The sequence below is a fragment of the Pagrus pagrus genome (assembly GCF_965226575.1).
Source record: "Pagrus pagrus genome assembly, chromosome: 7".
NCBI lineage: Eukaryota > Metazoa > Chordata > Actinopteri > Spariformes > Sparidae > Pagrus > Pagrus pagrus.
The window spans coordinates 15,826,865-15,852,893 of NC_140191.1; the positions used below are offsets into that span (position 1 = coordinate 15,826,865).

The window sequence follows — 26,029 nt, forward strand, 5'->3', positions numbered from 1 at the left end:
AAGTTTTTTCAGAATCACCTGTCATTATAAAACTAACTCTCCACCAGCATGTACTACGGTGCTGAAGCTAGGGGGCTCTGCTGTGTCCTTTAGAGTCTGTAAGCATATGTATTTAAAAAATGTATTTATAACAACACATATATAATAATAATAATAATAATAATAATAATAATAATAATAATTGAATGTTGTATGTTGTAGGTCTATATTGAGTACCTAATAGGATCTTTAATATATATAGGATTATTTATTTTAGGACATTTTGTAGGAAAGATAATAAAAGTAGTAGTTAAACAATAAGTGTTATTTACCTTAAAAACAAAACAAAATGTAACCCCTCCGCATACAACATACATTTCCCTGCTGTGAAGCCTCACAGAGCAGTTAGCATGGCTGTAAACTCTTAGTCTCGTTGAGTCTTGTCTTCTTGCCACATTTTGTAATTTTGCTGTCTTCGCAACTGATGCAGCATGTCCTGCTGCGAATACAATAAATCATCATGTCAAAGACAGCTTCATTAATGAGTCACATCGAGTTGAATGCCAATTTGCAGTAAATGTGTTCACTTTGAAAGAACAACCAGCATTTTCATAACTTCTGAAGCTTTCACAAGGCAACTTAAAACCCCACAAAGAAGCCAGAAGATAATAAAACTGATGCACAGAGGAACTGTTTCTTCTCTATGTGATGAAGTTTTGTGAACATTTTTACAAGTTTTTATTTCTGGCCATTAATGAGGTCAGTGCATCGAGGTGCACACTCAGTTTCCGGGGTAACCCTGGTTATCAAATTTTAATTAGATCTCATTATTGGTAGGCAAGCCCAACGTAATCAGGCACCCTGAGACGTCACGTCAATCATCAGCCCATGTATGCATACATTTCCTGAATATAAAGTATTGATGCATGCTGTATTGTACCATTTTATTTCTGTGTGCATTACTGCAGTGATTAACAGCTAAAAAAGGAGCTTTTCCTTCCATCCATCTTTGCTTTTTTTGGCAGCTGTCAGACCTGAGGGGAGAAGTCTTTTATGAGCCTCAGTAAGACTAATTCATGAATATTTAAAGTTCAAATTTGAAGGTATTAAATTAGGTACAATGGGAATACGACTTCCAATTATGTCACACTTTTCCATCTTTCGATCAATAACACATTATGTGTGTACAAATTCCCACTTCACAATAATTAAAAGGCAAATAGGTGAGACTGGATATATCTCCTGTGGGATCAACCACTGATTTAGATTAACTCCACCTATTGAAAATCAAACATGATGAGTTTAAATTATTTTCAAAAGCAAGACAACTGCTTTTGCTTTGTGAGGTGTTTCACAACACCCCGGTCTGTGCTCTTTTTAAAGTGTAATTATTGAATTTGCCACAAGGTGGGACTGTTAGCAAAGACACTGAACGAGGACGTGGCTGGACTATTAGTCACACTAAGTGCAACTAATGACATCTTAGTTTCATAATATGAGTGGACATGATGGGATTCATGTGAAAAGTCAAGCCACTTGATTTCTCATTAGCTGGATAGTGCTATCTTAACAAATTGATTTCCTCCTTGCCTCCTCCTACCATCTGCATAGTGATGGGACTGGACAGCTGGAAGAAGACATTTACATAGTGGTCTCGAGACACTAAGACTTTACAGCCATACATCTTAATTCATACTAATTGAGATAGCCGTGGTGTGTGTGCATTTTTGTGTATCTGCGGCGTGGATGTGTGTATTTGAGTGTACGCGTGTGCACGTAGGAGGAGGGATGGCGATGTAATTTATAGAGAGAGCCCCTTTTAGAGGGACAGAGCGGACATCGATCCATGCAGATATTACATCATTTATCTCTGCACATTGGCTATATCTGCTGTACTTATTGCTTGGCTCCCCTCCCTGTCAGCTTCGACATCGTTCCTTCGCTTCTCCTCTCCTCCCCATCACTTTCCCGCTGTCTCTCATCCCCTCCCTCATTCCCTGCAATCTGTAATTTTCATTTTTTCCTCACCTGAAGCCCCTTAATGAAAATCTTCCGGCAGATCCCTTATGAAAAAAGAAAGGAACATGAAATTCTGTCTGGGCCAGAAATAATTTTCCACTCCTGTCATGAATGAAGTGAATATGGATTTATGGCAACAGAAATGTGAAATAACTCTTACTGGGGCTGTAAGTGCACTTAGTTGCATATAATTCCTCTTTAGCGGTCCCAGGAGGAAGGTGAGGACTTTTTAATAACTCCTTCCATTCACCTCCATCCTCATTAAGAGGTCTAGTTGACTGAAAATGGAGAGATCTGCTGAGGAGGTGTTGAGAGGATTGATCTCAGCTGAGAGAAGAGAAGTGAGGGGGCTGTACTTTTTCGAAGGAGTTGTTGGAAGCTCTCTCTCCAGAGCTCTGCTCCAGAATTTGACACATCAAGAAGCCTTTTATGGTGTCATTAGTGTAACTGTTCCACCGAGGACAAATGATTCTGCGGGTTAAGAGGAGTTAATCACCTGCCAATCAAACCTCATCAAGCCGCCTCTACGGATGAGGCGCTATACAAATCTCATCATACTTATGGAGCCTCAATTAAGCAGATACAGGCGAGGAGACACATGCAGAGAGGGGAGAGTGACAGGGCGAGCAGAGGGCAAGCTGGGAAGGTTGGAAAGGAAGAAAGACAGAGATAGAGGAAGACAGAGACAGTAAGCAGAGCTGGACGACTCCTGTCTGACACTAAGCAGCAGAAATGTAATGTCTTAAAAGGCCATCGCAGTCAATAAAGTTCCTAATGTGCTTAAAGCAATTACTGTGTCCGGAGAGGAGCAGAGTGCATGCAGGATATTAACCTCAGTAACCCACTCTATCTGGTCCATAATTAAATTATCCTCACATCCTCATTCTAATGCAGACACACACACACACAGACACACACACACACTCATACAAACATGCATTTACACATGTTCACATAAAGTTTGTGATGAACTGTATCCTGATCTGACAAGAGAAGAAGAGAGAAGATAGAGGAAGAATTCAAGTGAAAGTAAACGATTTGCTGATGTGGGATCTCAGCGCCGGTAACAGCGCGAGGATTCTTTGACCTTGACGTTGATTGACGTGTTATGTTGTGATGGCGGTTGTGGTCTCCTGACACACTGTTGGTTTCCACGTATCCGTTCGAAGACAAATGTCAGTGGTCTCTCCTTCTCTAAATGAGAATTTTCCGTAACGATATATTTTTTATTTTCAAATCATTTCCTAGAAACAATCTGAGATGAAGGTGTAACAGCTCCCAGAAAGCAATGTGTAATTTTGCTCTAATTCTTGTTTCACCTGTTGGAATATAGATGGGTATAATTACATTTCCCACAACTACACAATTTAAACATGCTTTTTTTTTTTTTTGTTTGGGCCTAATTTCTTTTAAGAGAATCCCTCTAGTTTTCTCAGAACATTGTTTCTAATTTCCTCTCTAATTTGTACCAAATTCTTTCGAGGAAACTTCCAAGAAAGTGCATTTCCTCAAACTCTTCCACCTATTTCTACATTGCGTCCATTTGTGTCCATGTCCATTTTCTTCTTTGTCCCTCTCTCACACATTGCGCTGCTTCCTGTTTCTTCCACTCTTCTTCCACTTCTTTCTCACTCTGCATTATGTATATTCAAATTTAAATAGCGATGTCCAAGTAGTATAACTAATAAGCTCTTCAAGCTGATTTAATGCCGTTTAATAGTTGTCATACAAATTGTTAGCTGGGGAGAAGCCTTGACACTATGGGCGCTAATTACTGCTTCTGAAAATAACCAACCACCCTTGAGCATTATGCACGGACCCCCGATGGCAGTTTTCCTCGGCATCTGGGACAGCTTTTGTGGTTGAGTGGTCGGAATGGGCAGCAAGCTAATTTAGTATTTCTGGATGATGCCTCTTTGGCTCATTCTGCTGTTGCTGTGTTTGTATTGAAAAGTAATATTTCCCGACCATACCTTGGGAATGCTAAGCCGCCGCTTCAGGTCAACATATAACAAAGCTATTTGTTAATATGAATTGTGAGCACGTGTGTGAGTGTGTGAGTGAGTTTGTGTTAACTGTCTGTGTGTGTGTGTGTGTGTGTGTGTGTGTGTGTGTGTGTGTGTGGGTGCCTTTGTCTAGGTATGCATCGTTTACCATGCCGAGGAGGTCTCTGTTGCGCTGGCGAGACGATACAGGAGGATAGGCTGTCTGGAGAAAACGTGTCAGCCCATCAGCAAACTGTCAACCACACTCGCACACTCACACATTTTGAAGCACACACACACACACACACACACACACACACACACACACACACACACACACACACACACACACACACACACACACACAGAATGAAATATAGTCATCAACCACTGACTAATACAGAGAGGGGATTGGAAAGGTATTTTTTGTTGCATTCACATATTTAAAAACACACTATGCACATGGATACACCTTCATGTACAATTTGTCATATGAGCACCAATTTGTCAAAGTGTGAATATGATGAACTGGGCTCGTGCACTGACTTTAATCAAGTCAGCTGCTGCACACCCAGCAGGAATCACGTCTTAAACCCCATAACGGCAAGTAAGCACTTTTGGAAAATTCCTACATGTGTCCTTGAGGTATTTGAATATCACATGTTAATGAATATTTAACGATGAAAATAGTAGCCTCTGAGCAGACTTGATTTTCAAACGTGCCCCACTGCACATTTAATGAAATATCTCAGTGTGTTAACTGGGAGAAAGTGGTGGTCTTCATGAGTGTGTGTGAAGCTGTATCTGCGCCTCACTCTGCTGAACAGTGTGAAGTGACAGCCTCCTCATGGCTCGGGCCAGAATTAAGTAGGTAGAGAGAGTGAATGAATAAAGTTGCTGCATCGACAGCGTGCTGATGTCATTTACACAAGAAATGTAATCATATATGGCTGGAGGTGATCTATGGCACCATTATTCCACCTGTTGACAAATTTAAAGACTCTTACTCATGATTGGGGTTATTCACCCTGGGCTGCAGCTTGATTTCTTCACACAAAGTAAGGCCATTTTATATAGAGATGTATTTTACATCTCACTCAGGTATATGTATCTCAGAGTTATTCAGCTTTAGGATGTCACACAGTAGACGGATGAACATGGTGTCGACATGCTGTTCATGAGAAGAGTGTTGTCTAAATAAAGGACACGGACAAGATTGAAATATAAATGTGCGGTTTCCACAGGAAAATCATGCATCATTCAGTGTAAGACAATTAAGTTACAAAGAAACAGAGCAAGCACAAAAGAGCAGAGATATATTTTCTTTGTTTGCCTTGAGAAGTGCTCGCTAGTATTTCAGTGTGGGATAAAGCCACTGGACAGCTCAATACTGCATGTCTGTACTGCTAATATCCATTTTATTTGCTCTCACTGTGTGTTCTCTCTCTTTTTGTGGTCATGGATCATAGAAGGCCAGGGAGAGCAAACAAAAAAATTTAATATGAAGCGAAAATGCATGACCACAGCCTTGGGGAGTGGAAGGACAGCACGGTAGGGACCATTTTTGTGTGTGTGGGTGCGTGTGTGTGTACATGTGTGAGAGACATAAAGAAAGGGACCATTTCTCTCAGAGCCAAAATGAGGTCGGGGAATTGGATAGAACGCTTTCGTTCCCCCCAATGAAAGTGGTTCTCTCATATTCGCAGGAGGACATATGGGGTGTGAAGCAAAAGCCATCGGGTGACGACAGGGGGAGAGGAATGCTCGCGAGCCCGAAGAGATGACAAGGAAAATAAAATTGAAACCGAGTTAAGGGGGAATCAGTCGCAGAGATTGCTTGGGAAACCTCGGGACTGGCACCACTGTAAACTTTAATGAAGAAACTTCCTGAGTCTCTCCTATGGGACTCAGTGCCAGTGTCTCGACCATCTAGAAACAACGCAGGGATTCTGTCAAACGCTGATGGGCTGCACAGCATGTTCTAACACCGTCGAGCGTAATATACAATGTCCACCTCACCTCACTCCATCACTGTGAATGTGCTGATACACTTAGGCTCGCACATGCACAGAAAAAAAACCCGCACGGCACGCACGCGCACCTTTATGCATGCACACACACAATAACAGATACAAGACAAGGTGGTAGACAGTCAGTGCGGAGATAGATGGGGGAGGTAAATAGGGGTGTCATGGCGGTGTGATGGAATGAGGCAGAGGAGAATTCATCCTGTGTTTCCTCTAGCCTCTGTCCCCCTGCTGACAGCAGCCTGAAATAGGGCCCACTGTGTCTGTATATATACACCTGCATGTGTGTGTGTGTGTGTGTGTGCGCATTTCTCTTTTGTATGTGCTTCTTCCTTTTCTCTCTGTGTGTTTTTTAAACTTCTATGTGTCTGTGTGTGTTTCTCCCTCTGTGTGTTGTGTATCTCCTCAGCTCTGGGATGTCGGATGAAAGCGACCAATGTGGAGAGAGATAGAGATAACACAGGGGAATGTGTGAGGGAGAGAGAAAGAAAGAGAGAGGGCCCCATGGGGAAAATGAAACATCCTTCCTGTTTCGTTTATTTTATGTTCAGATCTGGTTTGAACTGGAATCCCACTGGGCCAGTGGTCAGTAAAGTGTTATTAGATCCCGCAGAGCGTCTGTCTGTGTTCTGCACAGGTTGGAAATACCTGGAGGTGATCATGTAAATGCTGTTGCTGCCAAAGCTAACACAGACGTAGAGTAGTTGTAAATGTGTTAGGTATTTAGTGTGTGTTTTTCCCATTTCTGTGCACCAGTGGGACAGGGTTGGGTCATTCAAATGGTGTCTTTGTGAAGAAAAAAAAGGAAAAGAAAGACAAACAAAACATCCTTTGGGTGCAACAGAAGCAATCCCACAAAAATGAAAATCTACCTTCTGCTACTTTTTAAAAATGACTATTAAATGCACACTATTTATTTTCTGCCACTTGGGGTATCTAAATCAAAACAGTGACAACAAAAGAGGTTTGTGAAGTAGCGCTGGATAATGGCAGTTGCTGTCTTCACTTTTCAACAACTACCATTACAGATGGAAAATCTATCAGATGTGAATAAAAATTCTTAGACGAGGTAAAGTTTTATTCACGTTACATTTAGTCACGTTAGCTGACTTCACTCCTCCTTCTCTGGGATGTCACCTGGCGTTTACCTGGAACTTCAGCCCATCTTTATCGGAAAAACAACCATATAGGTCGACTATGAAAGCAGCTTGTTATGACCCGTATTTACGTCCCTTGTAGGGCGGTGACCTAAAAAAAAGGTCTGTATAAGTAGGGGTTGACCGCTGTTTGTTCCCAGTGCAAAGGTTCTTTTAACTAACCAGTGTAGCTAAGTTACGTGAAGCACATGTACATGTAGGTACCTTTGTAAATGAAGTAGACTTGAAGTCGTTATTGTCAACCAAACCCAATGTTTTCTTAAACATAAGTCCTGAGTAGTTTTAGTGCCTAAACCTAACCAAATTGCGGTTGTACGAGGCAGGTCCAGTACATCTATCATTGGTAAGCTGCACTTGTCATGTTGTTTTGGGAGTGGTGACATAAGTGGATTTGGGAGTTGCTGGCAATTGACCTATTCAGTCGTTCAGTCGACAGGCGGCCAAATGAAACACATTGTTCCCTGGGATAACATTTCTTTGGGTTTGAACATTGATGGAAACATGAAACAAAGATCTAGTCATTTTCAGATATTTTAATGCAGAATTGTTACATATTATATTCAAATATATATATACTGTATATATACTTTTTTTTCCTTCTGCCTCCCACCTTTTTGGACTAAGACCGATAAGTAAAACTTGGCCCACACCATCATACCCTCTCGGGACATACATACCAGAAACAGCATTAATATGGCAGAGAAAAAGGATTCAACGCAGCAGCTAAAAACTGCATAAAAAAATCCCCAAACCCTGCTGAAATAGTTGCGAAAAAGTGGCTTTAGGCAGTGCTTTGAAAATGAATAAGAGACCATTTTGTTCTGCATATTTTAATACATATAAATGCAGCCTTTGGGTATTTTGTCAACAGGTAGCATTAATATGATATGTGTGTCAGCAGCACACAGCATTGTTGTTCAGGCCCCTCCAAACCAACCTTACCTCCTGGTTTTTAAGTGGCACGTTTGTAATTTTGCTGCCATGTACCTTGTGATATAAAAAGCCTTTAACTCTGTTGACGGAGCTGTGCGTGCTTGTCTGTCCCCTGAAAAAGGACCATTTTAAAGCTAGCTATCAGTGAAGTTGTGTTGAGCAAGGCGGTGTTGCTACTTGTTTAGTTCTCACTTCCTCTTTTTCTGTTACTCACGTCACGTCCTTTCTTTCTCTTCCTCTCTGGCTCTGTCTGTCTGCCTTTGTCTCCGACAGTCTCTCCTTCTTTCTCTCCCTAGGGATAAAGACCCTCCCAGTCCTCAGCTCACTGAAGCCTGTTTGGAGTAATTAGAATTAAAGTATTAGAGTTAAAAGGGAGGATTTGAGTCTGATTATGATGAAGGAAAAACTATAATCCAAACACTCCCTCATGGGCTTTTTTATAAAAATTTCAGTGCAATCCACTCAAAAACACAAAGTGAAACAGCCCAAACATAACTTGCTATTAATGTTTGTGGCTGTGAACGAGAGTGTGTTTGTTTGCTTAAGACGCTCGTGAGCATGTACAGTGTTTGTAGGTGTGTCGGTGTTGTGTGCGCGGGTGGATGCAAGTGAGTCTGCCTTTCTCTTTGCGGCGAAGCCGACTTTTTCCTCCCGATTAAAAATGAATGTCCCCCCTTCTGCTCTCTGTCACTTTCCCTCGCTTCTGCCGCTTCCCCCCTCTCTTTTCCACCGTTATCCCCTCTATATCCTCTCTATTTTCTTCGAGCCATCTCTATATATCACCTCCCCACACACACACACACACACATACAGTACCCTGACACTTTCTTCCCTCCTCCCGGCTCTCTCCTCCCATCTCATTCTCTGTGACCCCCCCCCCCCTCTCTTTCTGAACATATTTCATCAAAGGTCTCCTCGCAGGTAACACTCACCGTGATCTCATTAACTGCTGCTAAGCACGGAAGACTTGAAAGAACACACTGTCTCCAACATGCACGTACACACACAGACACACACACACACACACACACACACTGCCACTGACACATGCTGCTTGTATAACCCTAACAGCTGCATAGGACAAGAGAATCAAAGACAGGAACCTTCCAGAAGGCTCATGTTTAATTCTTAAACTGAGGATAGTTTTAACGATCTAATGATTCCAGGCTACTGCACCAGCACTGCGATAGGCCTTTATATTGCCTCTGTGCATGCATGTGTATGTGTGTGTGTATATACACCCTTCCTCACTCAGTCTCTGTCCTGTTAGTAGCTGTATTAACCTGGGGTCTCTCTGCACTCCTGATCACTGTAACCCCATTAACTCCCATTAGGTCTCATTACCACCCTCGTGAGGATCGTTACCGCTTGCTTTATCTCATTTCCTAAACACCACCCTATGCATTCTCTGGATGTCTGCTCAGTGCAACACAGTTTTTGTCACTAATTGCGAGTCGTTATGCCTTTCATTGGTGGCGGGACCAGGTGTGAGTGGTGGTTCAGCAGGCAGCGATTGACAGTAATTGAGCAATCCACTGCCACGATAGACGAAAAGGCAGCTCACACTGCCACGGAAACTGTTTTTTGAGGCCTGGAGGGTTGTGTGGAGGAACTACCAGAAAGGGGGCACCGGAGTGACAGCTTGACACAGAGTCAACTATAATTATACATGACTGTCAGACTGAAATATTCAGCAATGTGTGGTCATGAGGATGAATTATATATTCAGTACCGTCAGGACTTCTGTTCCAGAGTGGGATTTGATGTTGTAAGGGCTGTGGGTGAGTGCGATCTGGAGTAAAATGAGTGAAGAAACACAGAAAAAGGAGTGAATTGAGTGATTAAAGACCAGAAGGGAGGGCAGATTAGATTAGACATGGAGGAGGAAGAGAAGTTTTACTTCAAAAGCTCACTGAAGTCAGGTGCATGGAAGATGTATGCCAGGCTCTGCTGACTTATAGCCAAAGGATTGAGATTTTAATATCACATATTTTTATTCACAAATGTTTCATTTAAATTTTAGTTTTCAGTATGCATTCATTAGTTTTAGTTTGTTTCTTCTTTCGGTCATTCGGTGCTCGCAGTTGACTCACTGGAACAGGATGATTCATGAGACCCCCATTGCAAAAGTGCTGAACAGAGCATGCTGAATCCAGTTTATTTATTTTCACTTCTTGTTTTAGTGTGTTTGGCCGGATTTGTTCCTCTGTTAAAATAAAAAAAAAAAAATTACAATCCGCATGAAATGTCAAAATAGGTCTGTTGTAACTGTCAGCAGGTGTTGTGTAACACAGAGTAACACACAAATGGTATGTATGGAGCGAAGCCTGCAAAGCTACTTCTGGCAGACAGTTTAAGTTGAGCTGTCACACGCACATCTCACACACTCTAATCGCTGCAATATCCAACAGATCCTTTGCAATAACTTGGTATATTTGAGCTGTCAAAAGCCCTGGTTACACTCCTGGTCTGCCAGTGCTGCTGCTTTATGGCTCAGTTTGCAACCAATGCTGCCACAGTTATTGCTGCACTTCCATCAAGAACTAGTGACTGACCAACATATAGAAGGTTTCACAGGTCGGATATTCCTCTCAGGGGCTTTGAAGTGACTGGTGGTGTAATGGACATATGGCAGCTTACACATAGAAGATCCCACATAACATACTGTATCAGATGTCTGGTTCGGTGGCTCATGGATTTGAAAGCCACACATTTAAACTGTAAGCTTTAAATCCTCTGAAAACGTAAAATCATACAATGTAGAATTTAACCAAATCATTCAATATTTAAGACTACATAAGATACAACATTGAAGATTCAAGTCTTTATTGTGATTATGCAAAAGATCAAAACAATGAAACATCTCCCTGAGCTGCATAGTGTAGTCACGTAAGATATAAATAGTAAGAAGAAAATGGAATAAAATAGTTATTGAAGAATAAAATAGATACCAACATTTTGTAACAATTTGGAGCATTTTACATCACCTTTTTATTGGCCATATGTCAGCGGGTTGTAACGTGACGTAAAAAATGAGACCTTCCCCATCTCTCTCGCGTGCCTACAAAAGCCTCTGGACTTCTTTGTGAACGACTCAGGCCTGAGTTTCAGCAACAGTCCAAAGGATGTGACGTTCTCGAGTGCCTCGTCTGAGTGTCACTCTCCACTCCGCTAACAGAGAACAACAGTAGCAACGGTAGTTTAGATTTACAGTCCATAAACTAAAGACCAGCTTCCAGCACAACACAGAAGTTCCACAGAGCCCCTTCAAAATGATTGCCGATACTTATTTCTTCACAAAATACAATGAAATAATAAATTATAGTCAATATGTATCTACACACAACACTAAACCCTAAAGAGTACGGTTGAGACCTGCTCTAATTGAAAAGTATCATGACATAACTTATTTTGTGTTGCTATACAAACAAAACTGACTAACAAAACCTCAGCTAATCTGGCTCATCAGGGTTTTGTGTGACCAACCGCCTCCAGATCCTGTTGCCAAATGTTGCTTAATCCTGTACAGAAGTTTGCTGCATGACGTTTTTGCAATGGAGCTCCACCCGCTTCAAACCAAATGCATTTTTAGGGCTTTTAAAATGTATCTCTTCGGAGAGTGAGATGGGGTCAAAGCCTAATACTCACTGTGCATATCTTAAGAAATTGTTTCTTTTACCCTTCGAAGACCAAAAGTGAAAACATTTCAGTAACACTGTCAATTTTGAGTACACTTAGTAGCTTGTATAGCAAGGGTTTCTTCTTTTACATTTTTGTCGAAATGCTCTGCACACCCACACAGGTGCTTTCATTTACTCTGCCTCAGAAGGCCTCTATCTCTATCTGAAGTCTTTAAAAGATATCCTCAATGTTACTTAAGAAATATGGGACTATCCTAAATATTTGGTTAATGTTATGACCACTAGTTTTATCATTTGAGCTTCCCACCCTGAGTATGATGAGCGAAATGGCCGCAGTGTGAATATAGTCTATTGAGGACCCTCTAGCGGTAGAAATTACAGACATTCAATGATGTATTCAATTCAATCATGAATGATTTCAGCTTCAGTTCCTGAAAAATGTTTACTTGCCGGTCATTTTGGCATCGTAGATAAGTCTAAAAACTACAGTACCCATGAGTGTCAGCTGCCATGGAGAGTAAGAAAGTTTGGGGTATCGGTGAGGCAAATTGTCATTTCATCCCTTACCGGTTGAGTAGAATCTAAAAAGGTATTGGACGATGAAGATCTGGAGGGAAATTGGGCCATATTTTGAGGTAAGCTTACATATTTGATAACCCATTAGCTCACGTTAGCATTCAGCCACTTCCTAGCTAACATTACCGTTTGATAACATCCAGTGTGTTTCACTTCCAGGCTTAACGAAATGTGTCCAAAACTAGTTCATCCAATATGCTGTTCTACCTTGAAAAATGTCTCTCTGGATTTTCATTTTCCGATGTCTTGTCAGTTGCTAATCGATCTGGATGGAGTGAAATGATAATTTGTCAGACTCCCCCTTTATATACAGCTTGCAGTCTGGAACACAGCAGTACCACAGTTGAGCGTCCCACACTGAGCGTGATGTTGAGGAAAATGGCCGCTGTGTGATGAGTGTATTTTAAGCACTGTAATCTTTAGCTTTCACCCGCATGTCACAGAATTTTAAGCTTGGCTTTTACCATCAACTTTTTTTTTTTTTTTTAATCAAGAAGCAGGTATTTTGGAACGTAGTTGTCAATCTTTTGTACTGATGATTCAACCTGGAGAGTTTTTGGCATATCCAAGCTGTGAAAGTGCTCTAACTGCTCATAATGCAATGCTGCCTATGGTCCCAAAATAGCTCTTTTCATTTCGCAAACGCAGGAAATTACTGCATGACACCAGACTTTATGTGCCAATAAGAATTATAACAGATGAAACTGTCCTGCCCTAACGGTTGCAACAAAACTAGCAGATGAATGAGGCAGATATCAGTCAAGGCTATCAGAAAACACCCCCACAGTCATGGTGATCTATGGGTATGTGGTGTCCTCACAGTTCGATTTTTTAACACCCTCACATCATTTTAGTTTTTGGGGACAGAATGGACGTACAGGTGGACCCAATATCCACGGTCTCAATTCTTCAGGGTCCCTGTAATATCGCATACATCAGTGTTACCACAGACGTGCTGCTCACTCATTCAGTCAGGTTTTATAACCACTGTGATTAGAGTCCCTATAAAGCTGAGACCATGTCCTGATGCTGCTCTGAATGGTAAGAGACAGGAAGAGAGACAGGAGAGAAAGTGAGGTGGGGTATGTGTGTGTGTGTGTGTGTGTGTGTGTGTGTGCGTGTGTGTGGAGTGAAGTGTGTTACAAGGAAAGATTGGATCTGACCCATTAACTTTACAGGCCACTCATTGAGCACCAGTGCAGTAGGGGTCAGTAGGGAGATTTCACTGTAAATCTCTACAACGATCACAATGATAGACCACGGAGAGAGAGAGAGAGAGAGAGAGAGAGAGAGAGAGAGAGAGAGAGAGAGAGAAGCACAGCTTGCAACACTGTTCCTGACTCTGTCCTAAGCCAAGATAAGTTTTACTAAAGTATATCATCTGCTGCCAACAAGCCAGCTGGACTTTATTTTCTTCTGTTACTCGTTTAAAAGCTCTACAAAAATAAAAGCCTTTGACAACTTTGCCATTTTCGAAGCAAATCAAGAGAGAACATGTGGGTTGTTTCTCACTTTTTTCGGCCCTCTCATATTCCCCCTTTAAGAAAATCCCTTTTTAGATGTGGCCTTTCTGGTTGTGTCAGGTCCCGGCCTGTGAACCCAAAACACAACCTCAAAGAGATAGCTAAGGGGGCTTATATGAGGACACACTGAGCCTGAAGGAAAACACAAACATCAGATGTGTCGTGTAGAGGAGGTGAAGCGAGAAGAGGCAAAAGTCACTGTAGCAAACATGGGCCTCCAGACCAGAATGTTTCTTGCTCTGCTCTCTTTCCCTGCGGCACAGCAGCTTCTCGGCTTGGTCACACCTCAGATCTGACTACCTCTACCCACCCTGCAGTACTGTGCAACCATTATCTTACAGGACTTCTAACACACCCTCCTCCTCTCTATACCATCTCTCTCTTTCTTTTTGACACCAAATCGCACTCTGCAACAAATCTTTCCACTGTAGATTATTAATAATTTATCCCCCTGACCATGCCCTCCACTGAATAATTGCTACAGTTATTCATGTATCTGATAATCCATCACCTGGGGAGCATCTGCTCTGGTAACCCCATCACAGTAGAAAACCTACAGTACATCACTTCTTCCTTCCTCACAGTTTAAAAGTCTAAATTCCACGATGGTCATAATTATACATTTATTAGAGCTGCTTTAAAAATAGCAGAACACCACCAACACAAGACATTCAAAAATCAATCATCCTGATTATATAGTACAATGAGCTAGAAAGCAGGATGTTACTGTATCAGTGAGCCTCATTTCATGCACCAGAATTCATTAGCATAGAGCTGTGGCTCTAATGCACCCTGCGTTTTGCTTAGACAATCAGATATTGCGCAGTGTAAAGCCAATCACGGTAATGGCTGTAGCCTGGGAATACTGGACGGTCCAATCATCACCCTTGCCTGAGAGTGCCTTTTTCCAGACTTGACATTCGATATGTGATTGCTGCTTCCGTTCAGTTTTGTTTTGATAATCAGAAAAAGAAAAAAACGCCCACACTGTTGGAGGCTTGATTGTTTAGAGTGGAGCTCAAAAGTACTTGACTGCAGCTCTTGTGCTCGCTGGGGTCAAGCTCTGTTCTTTAGTGCCTTTGCTGTTGCTGGTTGATCTTTGAGTTTTGACTTCAGGGGGCAAGAAACTCTGGGTCAGTTAAAACTGACCACTCCACATGGGAAAAAAACAAGAGCACACTACAGCGCATAAACAAAAAAATTACACTGACCTGCTAGAATTACATTAAGCTTCAACACATTTTTCTATCAGCCTTTGCTTTTATTGCTTTTGCTCATAATCTGTTGTAAAATCCCATGATTGCTCCTTTGTTCCCTGCTTTTTATCATTTCAATATATTTCTTTCCATAGTCATTAGGAAAAATTGTTCATACTAACAATCCATCATAGCCACATTTTACATACAAAAGTGTATTTCTCCATAACTGTCGATAACCTCTATTTTTTAGTATACTATCCAGTTGTCATTCAAAACGAAAAAATTGCTTGGCACAAATTATCTGGTCCTAGTCCTAAACCTCCTGAACTGCTTACAGACTCATTAAAGCTGCCCTGTTTAATATTTACGTTTTAATATCTGGATGATTACATCGATATTTTCTGAACTCGACCACAGCAACTAATGAGAAAGACATCTCCAAGCAGCTGATGGTGCCGCCAAACAACGGGGGGTCTGTGGAGTGTCCGAAGTGACGTCTTTTTTACCAAGAAAATAAAATTCCTCTGGCCAGAAAGAGATAGTCCGAGACTATCTGGCGACTCCTGGCACAAGGGGTCACAGGGTCAGCTATGTTAGAAAGGAATGTTTCTTGCAGAGAAACAGGGCTTCAATTTATATCTCAGAGGAGAGGCATGACAAACATGATGTTTTCCTACAACTTCTGAAAGCTGAGGAAAAAAAAATCAGCTTATGACCTTTCAACAGAGCCCAAAACCATGCCTGTACTGCAAATGCAAAAGCTTTGAATTTACTTTGGTTAGACTGGGATCAGCGTTTTAGGATCATTTTACATATATTTCCAGAAATTATGCTTTTGATTTGTTTTTTCTCACTGCAACGTGTTACTACAGCAAGTTGTTGCACCATGCTCGTGTCCAATTTGTTTAAGTCTGCTTCCCCATGAAACTAAGTGAGAGGGATCACTGGAGATACGTTGGGGCTGATCTGGTTAGGGTTTTTTTGTGATTTTTTCCCAGTCTTTTAGCGTATATTCATATCCAATAGTGTTTTTTTTTACCCATTTATGTTTTTTCTATATTTCCAAGCCTGGCCCACCCCCCATCTCTTGAGCATCACTTTACTTTAGGCTGAAGGGTCTTGTGGGAGGAAGAGTAAGCAAGTAATTGTTTACCAAACATGAGATTAATTGCTTTTAAGGGCCCAGGCTAATTACTGCCCAAGAAACCAGATCAGCGACAAATTTCATTACATTATCTTGTGTTTGTGTGTGTGTGTGTGCTCGTAAAATACCATTATATTTGTGTCACATGTAGACACACACACACTCACACAAACTGGCGAGTTAGTGAAGCAGCAGAGCGGAGGGAGTAATTACAGTGCAGGACAGGTCACTAGGCCTGCGGTTCACCTCAACCCTGAACACTGGAGCTATTCTGGACCTCTGAGAAAATAAGGAGGGCTGCACTCAGAGGCCAACTTCAGTTACGAGGCTAAGAACCTTAATTACTCATAGGGGCAACACAAGAGTGCAGATTAGACTGTAATTGGTGGGTTTGCCTGGCTGCATGAATCAGTGAGTGCTTCAACTGACCACCGTATCAGTGGCTGATTATAAGGATTGGGCTCTTTCACTCCAAGTGCATGGAAAAATGACCTGCTCCCAATAAATAAGTGTGTTATTTGTTTTTGCACACATGTCAAAGTAATTACGCACATGGTAGGGCGTGTGAATGTTATGGTCATATAATGGAGATTACACTGGGGAAGAGAAGAGGGGGTTGAGAGCATTCCAGCACATTGTGTTTGCATAGCGTGACCTGGACTTGTGTGTGTTTGTGGGGAGCCCGGTGCTGCTGCTTCACAGTTGTGATGAGTAAACTGTCAGATAATTCTTGTCTGGCCTGTCAAAGTTTTACCCCAGGACACTGATTTAAAAATTTATTTTGTTTTCGACGCTTTGGTTTTATTCTGTGTAAATGCCTAAACCTGTTATAATGATCCTGTCTTTGAGCAGCTGACATCAGATAAGCTACAAAATAAAAAGTCTGTCTCACACTGTGCCAACCACAAAGAGCTCATTTGGTGTTTGTTTTTAGATTTCCTGTACGTCCTCAAATTCACCTTCTTTCTTCCTTCCTCTGTGTGCGTTGCTTAACATGTGCAGTAGTAGCAGTGATTTGGTAAAACCAGAAATACCTCAGGGTTTTTTGGCAGGCTGTAATGAATACAGCGCTGTCTGCCCAGGGTTGCATAATCTGGGTTTCCAGAACAAGCATGTACTTGAAATTTGGTCCAAATATTTCCCGGCCGAGCACAAACACACACAGTTCGTACAGAGAGAACAGAACAGCTCATCCCTCCCACCCTTTGCCATGGAGTTTCCCAGTTTAGGCAGACTTCACCCTGAGCCATGGGAGGGGATGGGCCAATACAAAAACTGACTCAAGACCAAAACATCTGTCAGTCTAGTGAGCAAATGACTTAGAAGAGCCTACACATGTTGACGGGCAGACATTTGATTTGCTGACACTTTTTTCCAGAAGAGCTGTTGCTTTGAAGGCTGTTATTTTGTTACATGTGCCTTGGATCTGGAGACATTAGTCAGTCATATTTCAGTTCAGCTGTCTAGCTTTGACAGAAAGCCTGGTGGAGTGGTTTGTTCACAGGAGATATCTTCACTGTTTGTGTCAGACTGAAGTCATGTCGGCTGACAGACTGAGCAGCATGTCAAAGGAGGTGAAGCCAGAGAGCGTGTCGCTGTGTCCTCTGGGCGCTGCAGCTGCCCCTGAGCAGGAGCTGCTGTGCATCTTTGGGACGGGGGACTTTGGGCGCTCTCTGGGCCAACGTCTGCTCCAGTCTGGCTACAGGGTGGTGTACGGCAGCCGCAGACCTCACAGCTGTGGCCCCCTGCCTCAGGGAGCTCAGGTACAACCAGCTGCATGATGTCTTCTCAGACTCTGAGATTCAACTTTGTGTCCAAGCTAATTTGGATGATTGTTGTTGATGTCATCAACAGCTGATACTTAAAGGTCCAAATTGTAAAAAAAGTTGTTTGTTGACTCTCTTGGGCTGGTCGAATACTGACGCTTTGGTATTGTAGGTTGGGTCAGCTGACATCTTGGGAATTCTTACAAATTGGACATGTGTTGCATGATGCTCCTGAACGAGCTCAAATATAGATTTTAAGCACAGCTGGAGTGCATAGTTAATAAACAGTTGTTATCAGTCTTTGTATGTTGATTGAGAGTTTTGTTTTCAGCTTTCGTCCAATAAGTGCTCAACTAGTGAACCACCGCTTAAAGGGTAAGTCCACTAATTTTTCCACATTAAAGCGTGTTTATAGGTCTTGGGGAGTGATATGTGAAAAAAGTAGTATGAAGTATTTTGCGGCTCCAAAGAAAACTCTGATAATCAGAAATCTGATAAATTGTCTGCAGTGATGTCACTCAGTTGCTGAGTTGCATTGTGGGTAATGTTGGTGCCAAGTTTTTAAAGGTAGTCCACTGGTAGCATTGCTCTTTCATAACACTGAAGGACTCATTGTGGACAGTTTGAAAACAAATGATCTATCACCTTTTTTATTCCACACATTATTCTTCCTTTTCAAAGCCTGTGTATACCCACAATGCAACTTAGCCACTGTGACAACTGGAGGCAGTTTATCAGATTATGTGCAGCTTCCTCTGGAGCCCTCAAACGACTTCATACTACTTGTTCACATATGCAGTAGTACTCCCCAGACCTGTAAACACACATTAATGTGGAAAGTTGGCGGGCTTACTCTTTAACAATCTGAGCCAGTTATAGTGAGTGTGCTGGCCCATTGACCAGCCATGACTTGTGCTGTATTTGTGTGTGTTGTGCAGGTGATGAGCCATGCCGCAGCAGCAGCCCAGTCCGCCAGTCTGGTCTTTGTTTGTATTCACAGAGAAAACTATGAATTCCTGGAGACACTCGCACCTCAACTCAAGGGAAAGGTACCTTGTCGTACAATCAGAGGTGCCTTTGTATAAACATAGCGGTTGTTTAATTTCTGTTTAACTTTTATTCCACTGATTTCATTGATTGGAAGGTGCTGGTGGACGTCAGCAACAACCTCAAGAAGAATCTATACCCAGAAGCCAATGCTGAGTATCTGCAGAGGTAAGAGGGAACGAGGCAATAATGTAATTACATCTCATGGACCATGTGGTTTGAGTCACAAACAACTGGCAGAACATGAAGCGAAACAGTTTTTTGTTGTTTGTTGTCCAGGCTGATCCCCGGAGCTCATGTGGTGAAGGCTTTTAACACCTTGTCTGCCTGGGCTCTGCAGAACGGACCCTCTGATGCCAGTAGACAGGTACCGGATGTGTCTGTGATGTTGTGTTTATCTTGATTGTCTTTTGGTTGGTTTGATTTGCAAAAAAATTAAAAACAAGCAATTTGGCTTTCTGCTATTCAGGAATGAATATTTTTTTGCTAATCGTGACATTTTGAAATTAAACTATTCAGTCCTGCGTGTCAAAAATCTTCTTCCACTGCAGAACTACAAGCATTTTTATAATTCTCTGATGTGTTCACACAGTGGGGTGTTGACCAACAAGTTAAAAATAATAGTCTCTTTCAGAGAGGAAAGCATTTCAGTCCAGATTATATTATTAACTCATTTTGAAGTTTTGATCAAACCAAATCCAAGTAAAAGGAGCCAAATCTAAGGAGTCAGCCTTATGTCTTTGCTGTGAATGCCATCTCTGATGTATCCTTGAATCAATTAACTCCACAGTCTCTCTTAGATCTAAGCCTCCCATCACATGCTTTGCTCTCTCACTCTGTACTGCAAAGCTGCAGCATATGTGGGTTTTTCTGTTTCATTTTGATGTGGTTGTGCAATCCCAGAGGACGGTAAAAACCACACAGGAGTGTGTGCGTGTGTGTGTGTGTGTTGGTGGGTGGGTTGGGTGTATGTGTAGGTATAGGGTTGTGTTGGTGTATTTGGAGCACGGCCAGCAACATCACATAGGTGTTGACTGCATTGTTGGTTTTTACCTGCTCGGTTCAACTAAATTTAGAATTTAGAAATTTAGAACACAGTATCTGTAGGTCCTTTTATGTTAAATCCTCTGGAGTCAAAACCACCCTTTCATCATTATATGTGCAAATGCATAAACATAAATGCATAATTTTAAAATAATGAAGATGTATACTGATCACATGGGGGCATTTCGAGTGCTTTAAAGACTGCGGGTGTTTTTATGCCCCAGGTGTACCTTTGTGGAAACAGTGCTGAGGCAAAGGAGGCAGTGTCAGAGGTGGCCACCAAACTGGGCCTCACTGTTCTGGACAGAGGGTCTCTGACTGCAGCCAGAGAGCTGGAGGACTTCCCTCTGCAGCTGTTCCCAGAGTGGAGGCTGCCGCTACGCCTGGCCACCGGCCTAGCTGCCTTCTTCTTCTTCTATCTGCTCATTAGAGATGTCATCTACACGTATGCTGTAGATGGGAAAGACATCTCCTTCAGAATCATGGTGTCCCTGGCCAACAAGGTAAAGACTGTTATCTTGTAAATTAGCATGTGTCCCTCTTATTAACGTAACCTCTCCGTGTGTAATGTACTGTAGGAAGAGCTGACTCTGGTGGATGTTATCCTCACAGTAACCACTTCCCTGTTTATCCCTCATCTTTCAGGTGTTTCCCATTGTGTCTCTCATCATGTTGGCTCTATGTTACCTGCCTGGTGTCATAGCTGCCTTCCTTCAGCTCTACAGAGGAACCAAATACAAGTCAGACATCAAAACAATATGATCTTATATGTAGTATGCCCGCACACAGATGCACAATTTCCAACATATGTAAAATAATGCATCATACAAGTCAAAGTATGTTTGTTCCAGGCGTTTCCCTGACTGGTTGGATCGCTGGATGCTGTGCAGGAAACAGCTGGGACTGCTCGCGCTCGGCTTTGCTTCTCTACATGTGCTCTACACGCTCATCATCCCCATAAGGTATGAAGCCTCCTCTTTGATATATCTGAAATGAAGTAATCAAAATTGTACTTTAAATACACCCAGTTTATCAAGGACACATAGCTTCAAAAAAACAGCCCAGCAATACCGACATTACACAGCAGCAGTAGTAGTGCTATCAAAAGGATGAGGACTATTCAGTCTTTTTGAATCACTTAAATCTTGAGTTGTAAAGCTCAGAGTTGAAAAAACTGGATAAGTAAAAAGCTGTGTGACACGTGTGTGTAAGTGTAGAGATAAATTGTTGCACTCAGAGAGACTCTTAAACTCTCAAACATTGGCAGTTGTTCAGTAATGTGTTGTGGTAACTGCTACCTCCCTCATGTAAGAGGTCTACCTGAATTTTCCAGATGATTCTTAGTTTTTCCTTTTTCGTCCCCAGATATTATGTGAGATACAAGATTTCTGAAAGTACCATCTCAAAGGTAAGACAGCCACTCAGCGTGAAAATAAGTGTGTTTGATACGTTCAAAGCTTTGTGTTTGCGTAGAAAAGTAGTTGCTTATTCATGGACAACATTTTGACGATTTGCGATGATCCTGTACTGTTTTTATTGCTGTCTCTTTAAGATGAAGGAGAACAAAACGTCAGTGTTCGACACCACCACAGCCTGGCGTTCTGACTCTTACCTCTCTATGGGGATCCTGGGATATGGCCTGTATGTCCTGTTGGGAATAAGCTCTCTCCCCTCCGTCAGCAACGCTCTCAGCTGGAGAGAGTTCAGCTTCATACAGGTGGATACTGGCATGTGTGTCTCAGTCATTTTATATGTGTGTATCTGGATGTCTTAGAGCGCGTGAACGTCAACATGTCCACACATTCACAGTGACACATTATGGACACAGAATACAGAACTCCACTGTGCAGGATGACGTGCAGCCCATGAAAATTTGGCTAAGTCCCTGCACCCTGTTTACTGTTTACTGGCGGTCGCAACTAGATGAAGGATACTGGGGAATTTTTTTTTATAACAGTCCCCAGTGGTGTTGGCTCTGTGGTCTCCCGAGCAATCTGTCCAGCAACTCTTCCCTTATGCGTGTTGGTGCCTGCGTGTGTTTTTACAGGAATTGTTCAACAGCAGATTGTGTGTTTATTGCATTTAAGCTGAATATTTTGTAGCATTTTGAAACCTAATCAAAATACGTGTATTACCTCCACTTTGATTTGCACTTAAACGTTACACTCATTTTAACAAAATGAGAGGTAGCAAAGGCTTCACACATTCTGTAGCCAACAGATTTGGCATGCTTTCCCCACAAAAAGGAAACTGAGTGGCAGACAAGCACGTCGCCGGCCGTTTTGGAGCCATTTCTATGATATTTCATGAGCCAGCTCCTGATAAAATGAATACAAACAAGCTCATTGGGAAATTTAATTTGGGACAACTGATTATCTCACCTCTACACTGTGGCCTTGAAAAGCTGCAAATGACACCCAGATTGATGATTCAGTTAACACAGAGACACATGCTCACAATGTTAAATAGGCTCGGTTGGTACCCACTCACAATGCGCCTGCTGGATATATTTTAAAGTGTGTTTTGAAATCTTCTGCGTACAGTACCTGTTTATGCTCTGGGCTGCCGAGGTACACTCAGTGTGGAAATTTACAGGAGCTACTGGACCTTTAAGGGATGTGGACACTGGCAGACAAACTATTTGCCACGATCTTCACATCATGTCCATTAGCCAGAACTCGAGCTATGACTGATGAGGACGATATTGTGCCTCAGCCCAGATGGAAAGCAGCTGCGTGGGCCAGATAGCTCTTTCCAACTTCCCTGCTCTTTTCTGTGCTTCCCTTGCTAAATCTTGTACTGTGATTGTTTATGCTCAACAGAAACAAATATTTACCTTTTTTTCCACGTTGACCAATTGAGAATGAAATCTCACCTCACCACAGGAAATGGAACTCATTCATAAATGTAACTGGGTCATGTCAGGCTCATTCTCTCATCCCGCACCCCTCCCCTTTACTCCAGACCAAATTAGAGCAGCTCTTTAAATGTTAAGTTATTCATCAAATGTAATTTGTGGGGCATATATTATCCACAGTCCTTAGGTTTTTGTTTGCGCGTGTGGAATGGATCTACAGTATGCGTCTGTACATTTGCGAGTGTGTGTGTACAGCATGTATGTTCTCTGTCTACCTTAGTCTAATTATCTCTATGTACATCTGTACACACAAAGTAGGCCAGTGTGCTGGAGTGTGTGCACACGTGTCGCTGTAAAGGTCAGGCTATCACATTCCAGATTACTGAGCCTATTACACAGTGATTAGCTCTGTGTATCAGTGCAAGTTGTGAATCTGCAACCCAGTGGCCAGAATAAATGTTAGCTCAGTAACGTTTCTTTATGCTGCAACTTCATGTTTGTTTTGGTTGAATTTTTTATTTCTCTCTCGTCATAAAGCCGTGCTTATGCTCTGGTTGGGTTCAGGCACAAAAAACACATGGTTAGTGTTAGGAAAACGTCATGGTATGGCTTAAAATACCTGTAAAGCTGGAAATTTCCCCACAGACAGAAGCTGCTGTAACCCCGTCTGGCAGCCTTGTGGCTTGTAATAACGCCACCACCTACCCCTTCACTTCCTGATGTGCCAGTCAGCTAATAAGCATAAAATGCGATTGTGATTTGCCACGTTTGGTACACATGTCAACCTTGGACATATCCGAGGTTTGCAGAAATGTTAACTGCTAACATTATATCGTGGCGGCCGGGCTAGAATCTGTGAATGAGTACAGTGAGTGTGAAGGTAAATATGTCCCAACTTGTGTGTCTCTCTTTCAGTCCAAGCTGGGATACCTGACATTGTTCTTCTGCACGTTACACACATACCTGTATGGCTGGAACCAATTCCTTAATCCCTCCTACTATAAATGGTACACTCCTCCTGGCTACATGCTCTGTCTTGTGGTGCCTTCTGTGGTGCTGGTGCTCAAGCTGCTGATCCTCCTGCCCTGTGTGGACCGCACGCTCACCCGCATTCGACGAGGCTGGGAGAGGACCGATCCAGAGGACGACACCAAGAAATCACTGCTGACATAGGACAGTCACAATTACAGACACAAAAACGATGGAAGACATAGAAAACATAGACACAAAGACACCAGAGTGACTTGCCTCCTACTGTAAGTGCTCTGTCAAGAGGTATTGTTTTGGATGTCATAGGTCCAAGACTTTACAATTACACCCATTGTTCTGCTCTCTAGTGTCAACGAAGTCAACTTGGTCAGTCTCTCTGCATGCAATCATGTTGGATTTGTTTCATTTTTCAAACATATTATGTGTGTTTTTTAAAAAAAAAGATGTTGAAAGATGTTTATAAAATACTCCTCTTTGATTATTATGTTGTCTCATACGTATTTTTTCCAACTTCAATCATCTTTTCATCTTAAAATGACGTCTACGTCTTCTCTCTTATTTAAAATTAAGTATAATTACTTTTTCATTTCCAAAGTTTAACTGTTGGACACAAGATGTCTCCTACCACACTTCAAGTCTTCAAGTTTTCAAGTGAGCACAGAGGAAGTTTTCACTTTGAGCAAAGAATGTGGAGGTGTTAATTATGCACATTCATTAGTCTGCACACTTAACTCAAACATTCAAATGTAGGAACAAGAAATATACATTTTTGACCTGAGATGGAATTTAATAATGACACTACACTCATGCACACTACATCCAATATTGTTACAGCCTCTAAGTCAGAGATGTGTGTCCTTGAGTTTATCATCAACCTTCATCTTCAACTGTTCACACTTCACAAGAGCTCACATTCATAGTTCACAATCTTGAATGTCAAACTTCACAGACCCAGAAAACAAACTAGTTAACATTCATTTGATTTCATGCAGACCTCCAAGAAACAAAGGTAACCGGTCCTTTACAAAATACTGTGAGTTTGACTAATGTGGAAGAACTTCTTTTCGGCTCGTGGTCTTACCCTTTGTTATTGATTTCTTGTGTTCATCATTCTCTCACAGATATCTGGTATCTAGACAGGTGGGATGCTTCAGCTTGTCAATATGTAAATGACAAATGATAATTTGTATGAAAATGTGCGATTTCTTCTGTTTGAATTTCTACACTGATTAGGTCATAAAGCTCCTTCATATATTGATATGAACTGGTCTGAGCAGCACCAGTAGCTCATCTGTTAGTTAGTTATTGGATTTACTCTTCTTCTGTAAAGTCAGACTTTTGAACGTGGTTCTCACTGCTTTTCTTTTGTTATTCCTTATTAGTATTTCTATATGTCGAGGGTAAGCACTGTGAAATGCTCTTCAAAATAAACTCAAGTGTGACTGAACAGCATTGTCTTGTCTCTCTTTCTCCCTCCCATATATCTCTCACCCTGTCTGGAAGTTCAGTCAAACTCAGAGAGTTTTTCCCAGCTGAGTTGAGTGTGCTCTGTCTCGTCGTCTCGGTCTGATCCCTCTCCAGGGTTCATCCTTCTGGCTGATCTGAAGCCGTTCTCCAGGAAACATTCGCTCTGAGCTGCAGGCTTCTCCCCAGTCACTACTGAATCTCATCACATCAGTGAAGAGAGGAGCATGCAGACTCCGTCACTGAAGTCCTCTGCAGAGAGGATATAATATTTTGGTTGTGACAGTACAGATAGGCCCTTGATGTTGTGGTGCAAGTCATTTTAGTTGATCGTGAAGGGAGCGAAGACAGCACAGAACTCAAATAACTGATAGTTTGTTAGTGACACATGATCAAGCATTAATCTATAAACATTGTAGAGCAGGCATGCACAAAATGCAGTGTGTTGTCACATGCATAAATGCATTCAAAACACAGGGCATTGCACACACACACACACACACACACACACACACACACACACACACACACACACACACACACACACTTATGTACTATAGAAAGATGGATAAGATTTGTTACATTTTGTCACTTTGAGTTTACTGCAACTCATGTCATGTTTTGTCATCTCCCATGTGTACAGCAATTACGTTTGGCCCATAGATTGCTATTTATATT

General features: G+C 41.9%; 1 protein-coding gene across 1 annotated transcript; it reads left to right on the forward strand.

The window, feature by feature from the left end:
- The first annotated feature begins 17,497 nt into the window (after nt 1-17,497).
- Nucleotides 17,498-25,334, forward strand: LOC311260635 (metalloreductase STEAP4-like). Its single transcript, XM_084358707.1, has 10 exons — nt 17,498-17,946; nt 18,888-18,998; nt 19,094-19,164; nt 19,276-19,363; nt 20,265-20,543; nt 20,686-20,780; nt 20,892-21,002; nt 21,406-21,448; nt 21,593-21,757; nt 23,813-25,334. Exons 1-10 carry the CDS (start codon nt 17,722-17,724, stop codon nt 24,068-24,070), a joined length of 1,446 nt encoding a protein of 481 aa, XP_084214833.1. The 5' UTR covers nt 17,498-17,721; the 3' UTR covers nt 24,071-25,334.
- Nucleotides 25,335-26,029: the final 695 nt, after the last annotated feature.